Genomic DNA, 17,391 nt, shown 5'->3' on the forward strand with positions numbered 1-17,391 from the left:
CAATTTATTGTCTTTTAGCTTTGTTATCCCTTTTCCACCATTTGTTTTTCGAATACAAAAATAAAAAAGAACTAAATATTTAAATACTTGGTTTTTCTTGGCGATAGTGACATGGCCAACCAACAACATCAGCAACATTATTACGATAATGCTCCTAATAATTCTGCAGATGAAGTAGATGCATTGCTGAATTCTCTTGTTGGAGCTCAGCCTCATCCTTCTACATATAACAGTTATGACTATAACTCTCAACATCAAAACGTAAGTCAATTTATGCATGAACATGTTACCCTTTTATGTTTATTAATAAGAAAATGGTAGTCAAACAACTATTTCAATTATTATTCTAATAATAGTAATGGACCTCCTCCTCAACTTCCACCTCGTACTGAACACAGTGGCTATAATCATGGAGATACGATGGAAGATTCTAATAAATACTATTACCCCAGCGAGAGCAGCGGTGGTTATCCACCCTCTGGTAATAGTTATGAGGGATATCCACCTATTGGTAACAATTATGACGGCTACCCACCTCAACAGTCGACCCCTTTACCACAGAGAGTTGCTTCGACCGCCAATGATTATGGTTCTATGATTGATAGTTCTACGCCTCCAGCCGGACAAAATATGTATTCTATGCCTACACCTCACTATCAACCACATTATCAACAGGAGAACGTATATCCACCTCCGCAATACCATCACCAACGTAACCTGAGTGGGACCACCACATCTCCTCCCGGTTCCCCTCCCCGCTATCCTCCCACACAAGCTCAGCAATATCAAACCATTTCAGGTTATCCAGACTCAACGCAGGAGATGATAACCAGCTCTTTTCGTCCGGCATTCGCTCAGAACGTATCAGATTCTTCTACAAATGTTTCAACTCACTCTTCTTTAAGCACACCGCCACTTCCACCTAATAATAACAATACGGGATACCGAGTGCCTCCCGCTGCACAAAATGCTTACAATCAATCCACTCGACGTAACCCTTCCTCTCTCAGATCCAATGTTATCATGACTATTGAACGTCCACGCTATGACTATTTACCGGAAAATGAAAACCCCGATGACGGTGAAGTGCCTTTTATCCCAGTATCACCTGACACCAGTGACGATGAATACTTTCCAACCACCGTGGTGCAAAAGAATCCACCTCCTTATCATGCCAACGAGTACAGTCGAGAGGATCAACCTGCGCCTGTTACTGCGCCTATTGTTGATAACAAAGGAGGCGAGAAATCCATTGGTATGACCTACAATGATCCCACGCAATTCTATATGTATCCTCCTACGACTCAAGAACCCCCTCAAGTACCAATTATGTCTAATCAGGATCATCATTATCCACAAGAAGAATATCCCCGTGAAAAAGAACCTATGCGTGACCAATATGCCAGTCAATATGAGCAATATCCTGCTCAGCAAGAGCCTGTTCGTGAACAACATCTCACACAACAAGAGCCTATCCAACTCCATCCTTCTCAACAAGGAGATATTCGTCAAGTAGAACCCGCTGTAATTGTGCAAGAAGCTCCTCCTAGATTAACTGGTCCCAATTATGGTTTATTTTCTGTTTTATCAACCGCTTTTATCCGTCACGTCAAGGGTTTAGAAAACGTCAGAGAGTTATGGTGTGCTAGCGAGTATAACGAGTCATTTACAGGTTCAGAAGCAGTGGTAACGTATTATTTAATGTGGGAGGTTTGATGAATAGGGAAATGCTAATTTCATATCAATGTAGACTATCATCAAGGGATTATTACACGAACAAGTGCCTGAGGAATACTGTGTTATTGTGGCTAATGCTTTGATGAGATGCAAGCCCGCTTTATTTTTACCTACTCAGTACTCTCAGAGATCCATTATTTCCAATACCATGTATAATTCCGATGACACTTATTACTTGGAAGAGGATGTCTCGGATGATACCGTACCCATTGGTGTCCTTCCTAGCTTGACTCCCTGTTATAGTTACACATGTAGACCTGGACAAGGCGGCTGTTATTCTGACAGATGTCCCAACAATGGAAAGGATTTTGTTAATGACGATAAGGTAAATTTAAAGATAGGAAGGGAGAGAGATTGATTGGTCAACTAAATTATACATAATAGGTTGAAGTAGCTATCTCTCGGAACAACTCATTTAAATCGACAAGTTCTCCTGCCGGTGGCTGGGTAAGTTTACATGCAACGTATGCAAGCTAGTTTGAAAAAAAGCTCATGCATTATTATTTGTATTTTGACAGATGATGCCTCATGAGGCTTGGGCTGCAAGTGTGGACCGTGAATTTTTGAAAACGTTGGATCCCAAAGAAATCGGAAGACAAGAAGTTCTTAACGAAACGATGTATTCCGAAGAAAAATATCTTTCGGATTTAACCATCCTTCACGAGGTAAGTGTAGCTCGGGGGTGTTGTTCGTATTATTTTATGCTGATTTTTGTAAACAAAAAAGGTTGTTGTTCAAGGCCTTGAAAAATCGGGAGCTATTTCCAACGATCGTCTTGCCCATTTCTGCCAAACAGTCTTTAATAATTATCAAGAACTGCTGCAGATCAGTGAAGCTTTGTTTAAGGATTTGTTGACCCGTTTCCGTGAAAATGTCGGTAAATGTGTGCCTACCATTGGTGACATTCTTATCCAGCATATGCAGTTTTTTGAGAAGCCTTATGTTACGTACAGTCCCCAAGCCCTAATGGCGAAATACTTGGCAGAACAAGAAATCAAAAATAACCCCGAATTTGAAAAATTCACCAAAGAGATCACCAAGCATGAACGTACGGATCGATTACCCATCTGGCATTATTTGCTTTGTCCCGTCACACGTATGCAACGTTATCCTCTCTTGATTGAGGGGCTCTTGAAAAAGACGCCCAAGGACCATCCCGATCATGTCTTCTTAACCCGTAGTTACGAAATTATTCGTTCTGTGGCTTCCAAGGCTGATAACCAAGCATTGCATGTCAAGGATCGTCTTGCCATCTTGAATATCCGTGACCGTATTTTATTCAAACAAGGCGAAGTCCATGATTTAGCTCTGGATAATCCTAACCGTCGCTTATACTACTCGGGTGTTTTGAAACGTCGTAGTGGCACCCTGGATGTGGCGGATAAAAATGATATTTTTGCCTTCGTGTTTGATCACATGGTAATTATGACCAAAATGCGAAACACCAGTACCGACAAAGAGTATAGAATCTCTAAAAAGCCTATCCCCTTACAAATGTTGGTGGTCCAAACAAGTACATCCAATGTCAGATACCAACTCACAGGAACAAATACGCCTTACAATACGCCTGCTAGTGGTCAAGTAGGATCTGGTGTAGCCTTGACCTTGCATCATTTGGGTTCTCGTGGTGGTGCGGTGTACCCCTTTTATTGCCAAAGTATGGAGGAGAAGTTACTGTGGACAAAAGCCATTGATGATGCAAAGGCCTCCATGAAGAAGCGCCATGGTGATTCTGATATATTTGAATTACGACCTTTGGATGATGTTAATTTCCGTAATGTCGGTACGAATCAATCGGGCGGCATTCAGTCCCGTATTAACTGTTCCGTGCCATTTTTGTCTTGCAAGGACGAAAAGAAGATCGCTATTGGTACTGACAGCGGTGTCTTTTTCAAGACAGAAGGACAAGATTCTGTACGTCGTATTATTCAATGCGAAAGTGTAACTCAAATGGCTGTTATTGAAAAATATCATATCTTGATTGTTTTGACAGGTAAATATTTATGAAGCGATGAAAAAGGAAATGACAATGCTGACATATGCCTGTTTTTTATCATTATTTAGAAAAGGCACTTCGTGCATATCCTATCGATGTACTTGATTCCAAAAGTAATACCAAGGCAATTGACCGAGTTCAAGCTGAAATCGCTACCAATGTCAACTTTTTCCAGATCGGCTTTTGTAACGGCCGCGATATGCTTGTTTTTAAAAAGAAGAAGAATACCAGTAGTGTGTTCGTCTCTCTCGAACCTTTCTGTGATTTACGTGATCCCAAGAATGAAAAACTCTTGACTTATCGTCCATCCCTCTTTGGTAAGCCAGATTATTTGAGATGGTTCAAGAAATACAAGGTAAAAAAAAAAAAAAATAGTACGAAAGAAAACAATGCTTGGATTTTTGGGGCTAAACCTATTTTTTTTTTTTACTCGTAACAGGATTTCTATATTGGTGCAGATGCTAGTAATATTCACTTCTTGAAGGCCAAGATCAATGTTGTCTGTGAAAGAGGTTTTGAAGTCATTGATCCTGAGAATTTACATGCAAGTCGTGATATTCCTGATACTGAAGATCCTGAGTTTTACTTTGTTACACGTCATGCAGAACCACTGAAGCCATTAGCCATGTATCGGGTCAATGACAAATTTTTGTTATGCTATGATAAATTCGCATTTTATGTCAATAACCGCAATGGTTCTTTAGTGCCTCGTCCAGATAAAAGAAAGTAAGTTACGGTATACAAAGAAGAAAAAGAAAATGGACTGTTTACATATTACATGATAGGCCTGCCACTATTTGTGAATGGGAAGGTACTCCAACACATATCTTGTATGATCATCCTTACATCATTGCCATTGACCCTTACTTTATCGAAATTCGTCACGAAAGTGTAAGTTTGTATATGTATGTATGGATCATTCTTAATTAATAAATTTGTTTGTAGGGTGAACTCGTCCAAATTATCTCTGGTGAAAATATTCGACTTGCCTACTACAATGGAGGAGGAGAAAAATCTGTCATTCACGTATGCATGACTCACAGCCAAAAGCCTGATACCCAAGCATTGTTCCAATTGGTTTTGAGTAGCCATCGTAACTCTGCTGGATATCCGCGAAGAAATTGAAAATGAACAACAATAACAAAAAAAAAACATCTCATAATAAAAATGTACAAATTCTTTTTAATACCACCATTATACATCTAATCCTTCAGATGCCTATCGATACACATTTAATTATTTATGTCTATCGATTGTCTCGTGGGACAATTGATAAAATACAACATTTATTTTTATTTTTCTACATGGTATTAATCTTCTTCCTCGCTGTCGTCCTTTGTCTCTAAACCTTCAATAAAGTCGTCATTTTCCACATCGCTATCTTTGCCTTCGTCCTGTCGTTTCTTCTTGAGTTCTAATTTTTCCAGCATTTTCTTGGCAGTGTTGAATACGCCCTGAGTGGGCTTGCCACAGGCATAGCATTTGGGTGACTTTTTGTAATTTTTGATGGCACACGCCTCACAAAAGTAATGCTCGCAACGGGTGACAACGGGGTTTTTAAACTCTTCTCTGCAAATCAAACAAGCAAACGGTAATTCATCGTCCGAGTCATTATCAGAAATTGCGTACTTGTTGGGATCAGAAGAGCCAAATTTAGTGTGGTTCTTTTGTGCATCCTCCCATTCCTTTTCTAATTGCCACCCTGTCTTGTAATCACCACGGTCATGTAAGAAGATGCAGGAATCACCATAGCCACAGAATCCGGTTTCCTTGTAATCTTTACAAATGTCAGGTTGGTAATCGAATCGCTGAGTCACTCTTAAGTTAGCAGGAGCTCGTTGAGGCCCCACAGACATTTTAGCGTTCATGACGTCCTTCTTGGGAGCCTCTTTGCCCTTTTTATCGATTTCTTTCTTTTCCAGTTCCCACTCGGTATCATATCGTGCAGCATCACTCTTTTGCAAAGTGGCTGAACGATCTGCTGTATATTGAACACCAATCGAGTCGTCTTCTTCATCGTCACTACCCTTCTTAACTCGTCTTTTACGTGTGCCTTGTACAAACGGACTCTTTACGGTTTTGCGTTCTTTTGTTACGACTTCTGAGGCCATGTCGTCCTCGGAATCATCGTCGTCGGAATCGCTTTGTAACTTGACTGGCGCTTTACGTTTCAGGTTCTTTTTGTTGGCTGATCTCTTTTTAAAGATGGGTTCAGGTTCTTGTTGTGCTGTAAAAGGTGTGATATCGTTTGTGGCCGACATGATTATTTTGTATTAGAAACAAGAGTTCCAGCTTTTAACAAAAACCCAACAATATAAGGACAAAAAAGATAGTCACAATGAGGATTACAAATTGAGAATTTCTTTTGTACAGTGCCTCCACCCCCAATTTTCGCTTTCCAACGAACCGATTTCGTTTTGGTCTTTGACCAATTTTCGTTTTTATAAAGCCCAATCTTCGTTTTTTTTTATTGGCCAAAATTCGTTTTGGTATGAGCACATTTTTCGCTTTTGCCGTTCCCAAATTTGAGCCCAAAAATTAATGGTGGTGGCAGTTTGATTACGATGACGGAGTTATCCTTGACTTTGAAACAGACAAAAACGAACTTTGGAAATCGAAAATGTTTTAAGGCTGTTGATTGGCTTGAATACAAATACTTTGTGTAATTTCTATTTGAAAAATAGACCTTCCTCTGAAGTCATAGAGTGATGCAAGCAGTATTTAATAGAGATTTACGTAACTGGAAAAGAACTTATCGTAAACACTTTATTTTAAAAAGAAATTCGTGTAATACAAAATACTTTATGAAATTAAGTTTTTCATTGCCCAATAAGAGCCAAATTTGAAAAGATTGATGAAATATGTTCCATCACTTCGACTGTATACGTTCAATACTGTCTCAACTTCTAGTTGATTCAGTGGAACCAACACTTGGTTTTGACTAAAGTTCAAAGGGATGTAACCTCTTTCGAAATTGTTACAAGAACATTCGCCACATAATACATTTGGCCCACATACTACGCCAACTAAAGGTTTCTGTTGATTAACTTGTAAAGAACTATTGTCATTATTGGTATGTCTGAATAAAGCAAAAGAGCCTTCGTCAATCTTTTGTAACTAGGGTCGGTGTTATCGATAAAGTCTCTGGAGCCACCCAAAAGATCCAAATATACTATATCTTCATTGGATTGAATAAATGAGACTACATCGTCTCCTGCCTTTTCTCTAATTTTGTTTTCATTCAACCATCAACCAACTTCAATAACATGACGCATCATAGACTGTTTACCAAACTTTAACCCGATATCTCGAGAAGGATTGAGCTTTTTGGTAAATGTTATATGCTCCCTAACATGCTTGTTGAATTGTTCTCTCTTTTCGGTCTCGTACTGTAGTACTGTTCCAAATCGACGGATCTCTTGAGGAATATGGGTAAGAAGATGGATCTTCACCTTTCCAGTATAAGCATTATGACCAGGAATATCATTATTCAAGTCGTAATAGTGAAGTGCACTAATAAAATCCTTAATTGCTCTACCCACTGTTGCTATATACTCGTTTAAGTTACTTTTCATTTCCCGTACGAAGAGCAAAGAACATAGTTTTCCGAGATGAACAAACAGAACCGTAATATTCTTTAATATTTCCTCGTTAGAAAAATCCGACAAAAGTACAATAGGAAGAATTTGGATTAGGATTTTAAAATCTCTACCCAAAAAAGAACCACAATGTCTCAACTGTCTTGTAAATTTTCGAGATAATCCAACACATTCTTCTTGGTGTTGTTTAAGTTTATCTGAGAGTCTATCTAGAATAGCAGAGCAATTTTTTAAAACTGTTTTGACAAGATCGACTATCATATATTTACTAATGCCAAGTAAAATGGCATGAAGAACTTCGACAGGAGTATCTTTTGATGGATCATAGGATTGTAATTCAAGCAGTCTGTCTGTTTTCCTACCTTTGCAGCATAGGTCTTTATCAGAGAGATTCGTCCCAGTGGTAGGTGCATTCTGTATAATAGATAGTCTTCTACAATCCGATGAGGCCACGACATAATGGTCACGATTCCTTTCAACGTGTGGCAAGACAAAATAATCTACACCCTTTTGACTTGCGATTCCTTTTCTAAGAAGAATATAGCATTTTCGGCAGGGATACAAGCAAGTAGGTGATAACCGTCCGCATAACTCGGAATGACAAGGTGTGTCGGCTTCGATCCAAAGGACTGGCGTTACAACAACAACGTTTTCGTCTTCTTCAGCCGAATACATAATCATCCCGCTTTCTAGTGATTTAAAGTCGTCAACAATAAATGGTAACAAAGAAATGCCACTCACGCCGTTTTTTTTAGGAATAGCAGACATAAAATGATTCACCATACAAGTTCAATATTGATTGTGTCGTATTTGACGCCTAATTCCACGAATACAATCACTCTTATCTTGTCACTCCATTATTATACATATAACCTATGTATTATAAGTACCATATTGCGAATACATTCCTATTGGTACGACACAGTACCAGCTCCCTCATATGTCAAACTGAGATCAGATTTCATAATCGTTCCTGGATTGGTCGAGTAGCTGCCGAATCTTCTATTTTCTCATAAATTTATTTTAGTAATCCAATCAAGGACCCTGTCATTGAATGGATAAACTATAATGCTCTAGAAGTGCCGGATATGGGTCAACTAGCTCCTTGTATATAACAATAAGCTATGTTTCATATGTAACTGATTTCTAAATCTAATTCTACTACCATTTCCCAGTTTGCGGGTAAATAGTCAATTCGATCTGCGCAGGAAAAATCTTGAAGTAATAATTGAATATAAAAAGGACCTCTATTTTATCATGACAAACTCTCCAACTTATAATAAAGGATTATAGAGTCTCATTTCTTTACTTGCTTTATTTTCCAATTTACATTTCCCTTTTTATTCTCAATTATCACAGATTGGAGTATTTTGATTATTTCGCCTTCTGACTTGCACTTTTGTATTTGATCTTCGATGATTTTTTTTTTTTTTCAAAGAGCCTACAATTTCATCTTCTTCTATATCACTGTCTTCTTCAACAAATATTTTCAATGCAATTTCTCGGAAAACTTCGGACATAGTTTTGTAGTCAGATATGTCAGGGCCATTATTGCATTGGGAAAGAGTGAAGATGTTGTAGGGGTACAAAGTATGGTTATCGATTATCATGGATGCAGCTCTTGATCGGTTATACGCACTTCGGCAATGAAAGTTGGTCTGTATTTGGCGAGTTTGATATAGGAAATCATAAGAGTTTATGGTGTGGTTATGAGGTTCAATCATAAGCTTCTTTGCTTTATTCCAAGACTCTGTGTATATAAATTTTTATATCTCTTGACTGTTTGTTGCTGGAGATAGTAAAATGATGTGTGGATGGACCAACTTCTGGTGCATAAGGACTATCAATGCGGATACTAGATGTTACCAGTGAGTTGAATGTTTTTGTACCAAATATAAGTTTTGAGCCATGATTGTCGGTAATTGTTGTCACCCAAATATTCCGATAGGGGGATCGAGGTGGAAGGTGATGGTTGTTTTGATTTAACAGTAAAATCTTCCCTGTGCACATCTACAGACCGCGTCCTTCCATAGACTTCGTGGCATAATACCAAAATAGCTTTACTATTGATCACCATAATCATCCCCGCAAGAAGAGCCGAGCAAGAATATTTGATATACTTCTTCGTACTCCAATCTGTATTTAATAGGGTGCACATTTCCTCATCAAGTTCCTGAAATTCATTTGGATTAAATAGAGCACGATAAACACCTTTCGTTAGCACATCATCAAGTCCCACTTCTATTTCCACAGGTTCATTGTCAATCAATCGTTTTTTTTTTTTTTTTTTTTTTTTTTTTTGCAACAACCGAAGCACTTTGGATATCGTTTTTTTGTATTTGTTGGCATTGACTTTCGTGCGCAAGCACATTGAATCCTTCGCCATCACTGTTGACCATGCTAACGGGCTTTAAGTTTATTGAAGAAACCACTTTTAACACCATCTCTTGATGAGGTTTCTCAAACAATAAAGCACCACATGCATTCAAAACGGCAGTATCATAGTTTCGTTTTTTCGTTGTCTTGGTTCTTTCATTGAAAAGAGCTGCTTTATATTTTGATTTTTGTATATGAGATTTTATACCTTCTCTAGTCAAGTGTTCTTTATTGCAAAAAGGACATTGTAAAATATCATTTTTTTCTTTCTACTATAACCTTTTCGCGAATTCCTGAAAGCCCAAAGTCAGCAATTGTAAATTTGAATCTAATTGAACGTACCTTCAACTGTTACGGTGATAGTGCATATTTTACAATGCCTTTCATATTTATGTCTTTTGAGGGTGTCTTTTGAATTGAAGTTTTCTTCACAATCGGTGCATGTTGGTTGAATGTGAAGAAACAAAACTGAAACAAAAATACAATGTTGTCACAGGACCCGACCAAGTAAAAGAAAAGGACCCGACCAAGTAAAAAAGCACGACACTTTTTTCTTGAATTGTGCGACACTGTTTTTTTTGCGACATCATTTTGGCAAAAGGTGTATTCAAAAATTTATCGTGTTTATATTTTCAAACCTCGCATTGTCATTGGCCTCCGATAATCTGATTAGTACAACGTATTAACAATGTCTTTTTATAATAATTGTATAATAAATGTATACTTTTATACTTGTATTTAGCTTGATGAATATCGTGCTAGTTTGTTAAGTAAATCGTGGATATTTAATAAGCAACATTAAAAGAAGTGTTTATAAAATTATCGTAATGGATAAAATATGCTGTGTAGATCAAGTATACATGAATATATAAAGCTCGATCACAACAGTTTGCAGCAATTCGAAGACACGAACATGATTATTAAATTATTGAGTGAATTTATATTCATTGATTTTTTACAATTTTATATTATTTATACCCTCAAATACCGCAAAGACAAAACGCATATATTTCACAAATGTTCAAAGCTAGCGATAATTGTGTCGGGCACGAGTTCAGTAATAAGAATGGAGAAATATCGGTACCTTCAGTCGATAAGTTGTATCCAAAAGAATTGGGGACTAGAGTTGATATGCTTCTCACAATAAACAATTTGGAGTTTCTTTGTGAAGAAGTACACCTCATAAGCAGATAGGCCATCCATCGACCATGATGGTATTTTTCAATAAAAAGTAAACTGAAAATCAATGAAAGCTACACATTTAAGTAAGATGAATTTTTGATGAAAAAGTAAAAAAAATGGAAAAAGCAGAAATACATATGCATATAGTGTCTTACGTATTTCACGCTGGTTAAGCGCTCGAATAAAAATGTAGTTAGTCATCGTTGGTTTTAATGCATGTTGTGCGAGTTATCGTCGTCGCACACAGTGTTAAAAAACACAAGTTAGTTAAGAGAGTAAGATTTGACATACATATCTTTATAGAAGCCTTCTTTGATACATATGTGATTAAGGATGAGCTCCAAATCTTGAGAAGCTTCAGTGCTAAATACAAAAGACTTGAATGTATAGATTGTCTATATATATGCACGCACATATGTAGATATGAGCACTAACATATTACATAGAAATTTGGATGAATGACCCATATTTTTACTATGATGCGAGAGAGGCTTTTCCCACTCAAACGTGAGTATAAACCTCACAAGGTGATGAAAGTATACAAATAATAAAGTGTGTCTTTGCCACTCTAGATAAATTTTAATGAAATTATGAACTTGTGATCCTTTTTCATCTGGACTAACAATATGAGCAAGCTTTGACTTTATTATGTAAAAATTCATATAAGTGTCAACATCATGAATAGCTGTGATAGGAGTATGAGTGATTTTTCTGCATCATTACATTATTCAGGATGATGTATCGTTCTCCTTTTTTTGTTTTTTGTGAGGGGAACCATGGGGACTTGGTTCATCGACAACCTCCTCTAAAACGTCTTGTGTAATATTGATATAGCGCTAGTACGGATTTAGATTTAAAAAGGGACAATTATTATTATATAACAATTGTGATAGTGAGCACCAGACTTTTAGTTGTCAACTTAGTTTATTAATTATTAAGAGTATTTCTGTAGTGATCTTAGACGATAAAATATATGGATAAGACAATAAAATGCAAATCGATAATAATACAGTGAGAGATGAGAAGAGAATATAGTTCTTAGATGTCAAAGAGAAAAGAGTTTACGACGGGTTTATGTAAGAGGATGATGTGATTGTATAATTTACAATAGACAACAAACAGCAACAAAAAGCGGAGGAAATACTACTAGTATCAATTACAAGATAAATCCCAAATTTAGGTGAAGACAAAACTAAAGAATATTTATTAAGAATGAAAAAAAGGAAGCGTATTTATAGGAAAGATCCTATCCTGTGTAACAACAAGCCACATTATTATTGGCTGCAACAATATCAATATTATCCAGGAACTTGTCAAGAATATGTTGTGTGTTTTCAATTAAATATAAAATTCCATACATATTTTTGACGAAAGATGGCATTTGTTGCGGGTTTATAGATGATGGGCCGAGACTAGAAAAACTGTAATCATTCACGAAGACATAGCTGTGGTCGCAAGGTTTGCAAATACTGTAAACGAAGATTCGTCCATTGTAAAATTGTAATCCGTATAGCTTTAATTTCCTGATAAAAGTTTTTGATGGCACCTCCATATGTGAAACAATATTTTTAAACATGGCCTTCAGATTCTTGCAAATTTTGTTTCTATCTTCCAGAAAGAGCGTGTTGTTCACTTTTTCAAATGGTCCCGATACTTCTATTATCATTATCTCTAAATTGTATTTTTTGTCCTTCACAATTACATCGATCTTTGGTCCAGCGTATCGTCTCTCATCATCAAAGAGATGTCTGTTGATTTCAGCGGCTTTAGACTTGAGGTTGGTCTCACCAAAGAGAAGTGCAGTGCGTGAATTGATACGTAACAAACTTTTTAAAATAGGGGCCAGAACAAAGTAAAGAAATGTATCTTCATTGGCATAATCATCCTCTTGTAAGTTGCAATAATGCAACTTCATCACCTTTAACACCCACATTTTCATATGTTTATCTTTGTCACCACTAACAAGTTCTTTTTTCTTCTTCTCTTTCTTAATAGCTTTTTTACGATCAGTTGCAAAATGTACAGAATTTAAAACTACTTTGCAGATATTTCCAGCATCCGTATTGCCTTTACAGACGTTTTTGGACTTTGATGGGAAAACTTGAATTTGGTTTTCCAAAAACGTCATATAACTGGTTTTTTTTTTTTTTGGGAATTTAGTGCAAAGTCGATGATGTCAAAATACGGAAATGTCTAGACCTCCGTATTTTTTTCAAATGTATTTTTTTTATGACTACCACTTACAGCAAGTCTGGCCAAGACCAGAAGGCCAGTATAAATAACACTTTTTACAGTGTACTCACAGCCATTCACAGCCTCTGAGTTTCTAAAAACTCAAGAACCCTGCTATAGGACAGGTCACCCCTCCTATAGCAAAGACTAGCCGCAGCCACAACACCGCAATAATATCTTTTTTTATTTTAGTGTCTTTTCAAAGAAACAAGAGTCATTACTAACTAACCTTTTTACATTATTGGTTACTTTCAGAAGATAGAAGAAATATGTTAAGGGAAAAGAAAAGAAGAATAAAGTGTGTGAACCAGCTTTATTTATAGGCTGATAAACAAGCTTATGTCAGGATGATTTAATTGCTTGTTTCATCTTTCATAATGTTTGAGCCTTTACTTAAAATAGAAACATATGCAAAAACCCCCCAAGCAAATCAAAATTTGGTAGTTGTATATCTGCGTTTCATTAATAGATTGTAATGACTGTGAAGCAGATTTTATAGAAAACAAAAATCGCTCATCCTATAAAGTTTAGACGATAAGGCATGTCAATCGACGTAAAGACTTATGTGTAGACCATCATGTGATTCTGAAAAATATGTTTGAAGACAATAAGAAGTTCTAGATATTTCCTGTTTTGTCCCATGATTATATAAAAGCTCTTCATCCTTCAAATTAAGGTTGTCCATCTGAATTCACCCCTTGAAAAACAATCCTTCGCTGGCTTTGAAGCCCATTAGCTTTCTATTTTAATTCATAAAAAGAAAAAAAAATGTTTTCAGGAACACTGTTGCGGGCAGTGTTGATAATGAACATCTTTTATACGATTGTGTGTCTTCATTCCAGTTACTGATGTCGATCTCTCTTCATAATGATAATAAAAAAAAGGATACTCCTCGTCTTATGAGACTAAAATAGACACTTGAAAGTAAAAGGTAATAATCAAAGATAGCTTTCTCAGAAAAAACGGAGAAAAGGGGGTGCGACAATTTTTATTCCTATGTAGCAGCGAAAACTTAATTTCTGGATCATTTTTTTGGGGGTTTTTTTTTGTATTCCTGTAAAATGTGTGTAGTTCATTGGGCGACAAATGTGTTCGGCCCTGGGGTGCTAGGGTGTGTGGTGGGGGTGAGTGGGGAGGATAATTTGATTTGAATATATAAGATGGAATCCGTTCATTTTTACCATGCGTTAAAAGGATGATGTTTGAGTTTAGGAGATTCGCTCTTGTTACTGGATCCACTTGTACTAAGACCTTCTTCCTCAGTTACGGTAGACATGGAGATCGCCTGTAATCGATTTATTACGGGCGGTGTCGGTGTTAATTCTAAAAACTGTTCATGACTAAATAGGTCTTGTGGATTTAATCGATGGTGAAACACCATATTATTCTCGGTGTTGGATGACACTCCCCCTTCACATTCAATTTCACTCATTTTAAACACAAGCGAGTCATCATCATCCATCATTAAACTATGTGTTCTTCCTTGTCCACTGGAATGGATATCTGTTGTTGTGGTGGAATGATCTTGCATTAAACTGCTGCCTTCTGTATTACGTGATCGTTGAAGACTGTAGTTTTCTTCATATCGATCTACAGGAGATTTTGCTCTCACGGTAGTGGCTTTACCTAAAACATGACTATGAGCTGTTCTCAATGTGTGAAGGTCCTGATGACGACCGCCTTGTGGGTACGTGGAATAGGTAAACATGTCCTGATTGTTCTCCTCTTCTTCATCCTGAGACAAGGGTACTCTTACGATTCTCAGTGCGTTAGATGGATTGGTCAAGGATCGTAACTGAGGATAACTCTGGGGGATATGCACGGGTGATGTAGATTTCTTCTTTTGTTCAACGTGGAGAGGCGAAGGGATTATGGGCTGATATGAGCGGCCCGTCGAGGAAGAGGTAGAGGAAACTGGTGAAATACCCGAGATGGATGGAGGTGGTGGTGGAGTGGGTGTAGAAGCGGAAGCAACCGAATGAGGCTCATGCTGAGAAATCATGATACTGGAGGACAAAGATTCAGATAAGGAAGTATGTGTTTCTCGTAAATTCTGAAAATGAGAGATGGCGCCTACTTTACTACTACTGACGCTACTTTCAGATGAACCCGAGAGTTGAAATAATCTTAGTTCCTGGTTGGAGCCTACAAAACGTACGAAATCTTCTAAATCATCCTCGTCATGATCGTTGTCTTTAAATAAAAGACTGTGATCACTGGCTCGTGAAGAACGTCGCATCATCATGCCACTGGCGTCTACATTACGGCTTGTCGGACTGGATTTGTATTTATCAAAGCTGGATGAAAATTCGATTTTTCGACCAAAGGATCCGCTGTCTGCCACGCGAGATTTTTCAGAAGAGGAAGGTGGTGTATAATTCCTTGCGGTTGAGACTTTTTATATATATATATTACAGTGGTGAGTCAGGATGACGCATTTACTGTGGTAATACAACTTACATATAGACTCGCCCTGAGGCGAGGAAGCGAGGAAAGGTGATTTGAAAGGTGATACAACATAAGGTACAGAAGCACGTCTAGAGGAGGAGGAGGCTGAGCTATCTCTGTTTGTTGTACGAGGTATTCTAGGCTGAATTTCTTGTGGGTCAGAAGGAGAAAAGCTCTGTTGCCTTATTTCCTAATGTAATGAAGTCAGTTGATTTTAAGGTACATATGAGTGTAGGTTTTGTTTTACTCTTGCAATGATGGGCGAATACATGGATACAGGTCTAGGTCTGGCAAACTCCTGTTGATATTTTGCCATGGTGGGTGTAAAGAATTGTTCATCCATGTCTATAAATTGAGCACTAAGATCTCTTTCGGCATCCTCTACTTTAAAATCACAATTCCGGCGATAGGTCACGTTAAGTCCAAAAGTGCTAAAATACAATGGCAAAAAAAAAAAAGGTAAACATTGATACAATTCACTTTGATAATAACTTACCCCATTGGTGTTACAATGTCTGAAAATGTGTGTGTTTTGGTTGGATTTCTTGCATCATTTTCCAAAATGGTAGAACCTTATTTTTCGAATTATTAAATATAAAAAAATCACCAGTTCTCCCTTCTTTCCCCCCAATGGTTCAGTCATTCATTTACCTAGTGCTATTTCTGTGGGTTTACTGATTACTTTGGATGTGAGTCGGCAGCCAATGGATAGATCTGGGTCAGCACTTTTGTGGAGTTTTCGATACAGATCATGCGCAGGTAAGAGGCGTACTGTTGAATGCAGTGCTCTAAAAAATACAATGGATCGTTTATACAAGCTCGGTAAATCTACAGCATACTGAGGCAAAGGGTATCTAAAACGGGAGAAAAAAAAAGGTTAATGACTAAATACACACACACACACACGAATATATTAGAAAGACTTGCTTTAATGTGAGCTCCCATGATTCGATCAATATACGGTCAATATGAGCATCGGATGTCTGTGACTTGAGTTCAACCCCTCCCCATCTTAGATTATCATCGGCCACAGCGAGTGATTGATGGTGTGATAATTTCGACGTATCCAAATACACATCAATGATCATGACCGGAGGATCTTTATCTGTTGACTGTATTGCCATTTGTCTCCAATATTTCAAATCCTCCCGCAGAACATCCACATCTTCCGTCGCTATATTAAACTAACGTAAAAACAAATAGGCTTTAATAAGAAGTCTCCAAATCCTTTTTTTTTTTTTAATTGTTTTACCCATTTATTAATTTTTTTCGTCAGGCTGTTCCTTTTTCCATAGCGTGAGTCATGATTGGGAGTACAGCGTCCTTGAACGATGATTTGTGCAGTTTTCGTATAGAAATTCTTACATATAAAAATTCCCTTTTTAGCTTCTTTCGAGAGAGAGAGAGAAAAATACCTACTTGTATAATCTGATCTAGTTTGGAATTACGCGTACTCGTAGATGGGCCGTTTGGAGCAACAGATGGTTGAATGGTCGATTGCATAATGTTCCTTCAATCTGCATAAAAAGGCTTGAATGCCGTCAATGTTCGAAAACAAAAAAGAGAGAAAGAAAGAGAAAAAAAGATGGGCTTATGGTTCCTATCGAGTTTCTCTAAATTGTTTTTTCTCCCCTTTATTTTTTTGTGTACTTAGAGGAGAGAAAGATAGGTAATGAAAACAAAAACAAAAAATAATTCACATATGTGTATTTGTGTACACCCACAAATGATATGCACAACACGTGATCCATGACAACACTTCTCCAAGAAAAGAAAACTGTCAAACAAGCCCACTTCTGTACTTGGTAAATCCCTTCTTGA

The 17,391-nt window shown here is 37.3% G+C and overlaps 6 protein-coding genes across 6 annotated transcripts; 1 reads left to right on the plus strand and 5 right to left on the minus strand.

The window, feature by feature from the left end:
- Positions 1-321: 321 nt before the first annotated feature.
- Positions 322-4,858, plus strand: EV154DRAFT_417179 (CNH domain-containing protein; the record flags this gene model as incomplete). Its single annotated transcript, XM_051595775.1, has 11 exons — positions 322-1,143; positions 1,246-1,405; positions 1,538-1,686; positions 1,751-2,062; positions 2,122-2,184; positions 2,256-2,285; positions 2,464-3,730; positions 3,802-4,088; positions 4,173-4,459; positions 4,519-4,624; positions 4,679-4,858. Coding segments are annotated over 11 exons (3,663 nt in total), but the record flags the coding sequence as incomplete, so codon positions are not given.
- A 76-nt stretch (positions 4,859-4,934) lies between these two features.
- On the minus strand, positions 4,935-6,004 carry EV154DRAFT_502292 (uncharacterized protein). Its single transcript, XM_051600787.1, has one exon. The coding sequence runs from the start codon at positions 5,992-5,994 to the stop codon at positions 5,044-5,046; it is 951 nt and encodes a 316-aa protein (XP_051459700.1). The 5' UTR covers positions 5,995-6,004; the 3' UTR covers positions 4,935-5,043.
- A 776-nt stretch (positions 6,005-6,780) lies between these two features.
- Positions 6,781-8,431, minus strand: EV154DRAFT_156537 (uncharacterized protein). Its single transcript, XM_051594134.1, has one exon. It carries the CDS (start codon positions 8,113-8,115, stop codon positions 6,982-6,984), a length of 1,134 nt encoding a protein of 377 aa, XP_051459701.1. The 5' UTR covers positions 8,116-8,431; the 3' UTR covers positions 6,781-6,981.
- Positions 8,432-9,069: 638 nt separating this feature from the next.
- On the minus strand, positions 9,070-9,731 carry EV154DRAFT_537139 (uncharacterized protein; the record flags this gene model as incomplete). The annotated part of the gene is given in 3 exon segments (XM_051604188.1): positions 9,070-9,327; positions 9,347-9,573; positions 9,650-9,731. 3 exon segments carry the CDS (start codon positions 9,729-9,731, stop codon positions 9,070-9,072), a joined length of 567 nt encoding a protein of 188 aa, XP_051459702.1.
- Positions 9,732-12,120: 2,389 nt separating this feature from the next.
- On the minus strand, positions 12,121-13,099 carry EV154DRAFT_502332 (uncharacterized protein). The gene has a single exon (XM_051600788.1). The coding sequence runs from the start codon at positions 13,016-13,018 to the stop codon at positions 12,137-12,139; it is 882 nt and encodes a 293-aa protein (XP_051459703.1). The 5' UTR covers positions 13,019-13,099; the 3' UTR covers positions 12,121-12,136.
- Positions 13,100-14,082: 983 nt separating this feature from the next.
- On the minus strand, positions 14,083-17,332 carry EV154DRAFT_502338 (autophagy-related protein 13-domain-containing protein). Its single transcript, XM_051600789.1, has 8 exons — positions 16,990-17,332; positions 16,823-16,930; positions 16,498-16,754; positions 16,222-16,424; positions 16,067-16,142; positions 15,818-16,001; positions 15,583-15,760; positions 14,083-15,516 (listed from the first exon to the last, which is right to left on the minus strand). The coding sequence occupies exons 1-8, from the start codon at positions 17,071-17,073 to the stop codon at positions 14,300-14,302; spliced, it is 2,307 nt and encodes a 768-aa protein (XP_051459704.1). The 5' UTR covers positions 17,074-17,332; the 3' UTR covers positions 14,083-14,299.
- Between the last annotated feature and the right edge of the window lie 59 nt (positions 17,333-17,391).

Source organism: Mucor mucedo (assembly GCF_025094135.1).
Source record: "Mucor mucedo strain NRRL 3635 chromosome Unknown EV154scaffold_26, whole genome shotgun sequence".
NCBI classification, from domain to species: domain Eukaryota; kingdom Fungi; phylum Mucoromycota; class Mucoromycetes; order Mucorales; family Mucoraceae; genus Mucor; species Mucor mucedo.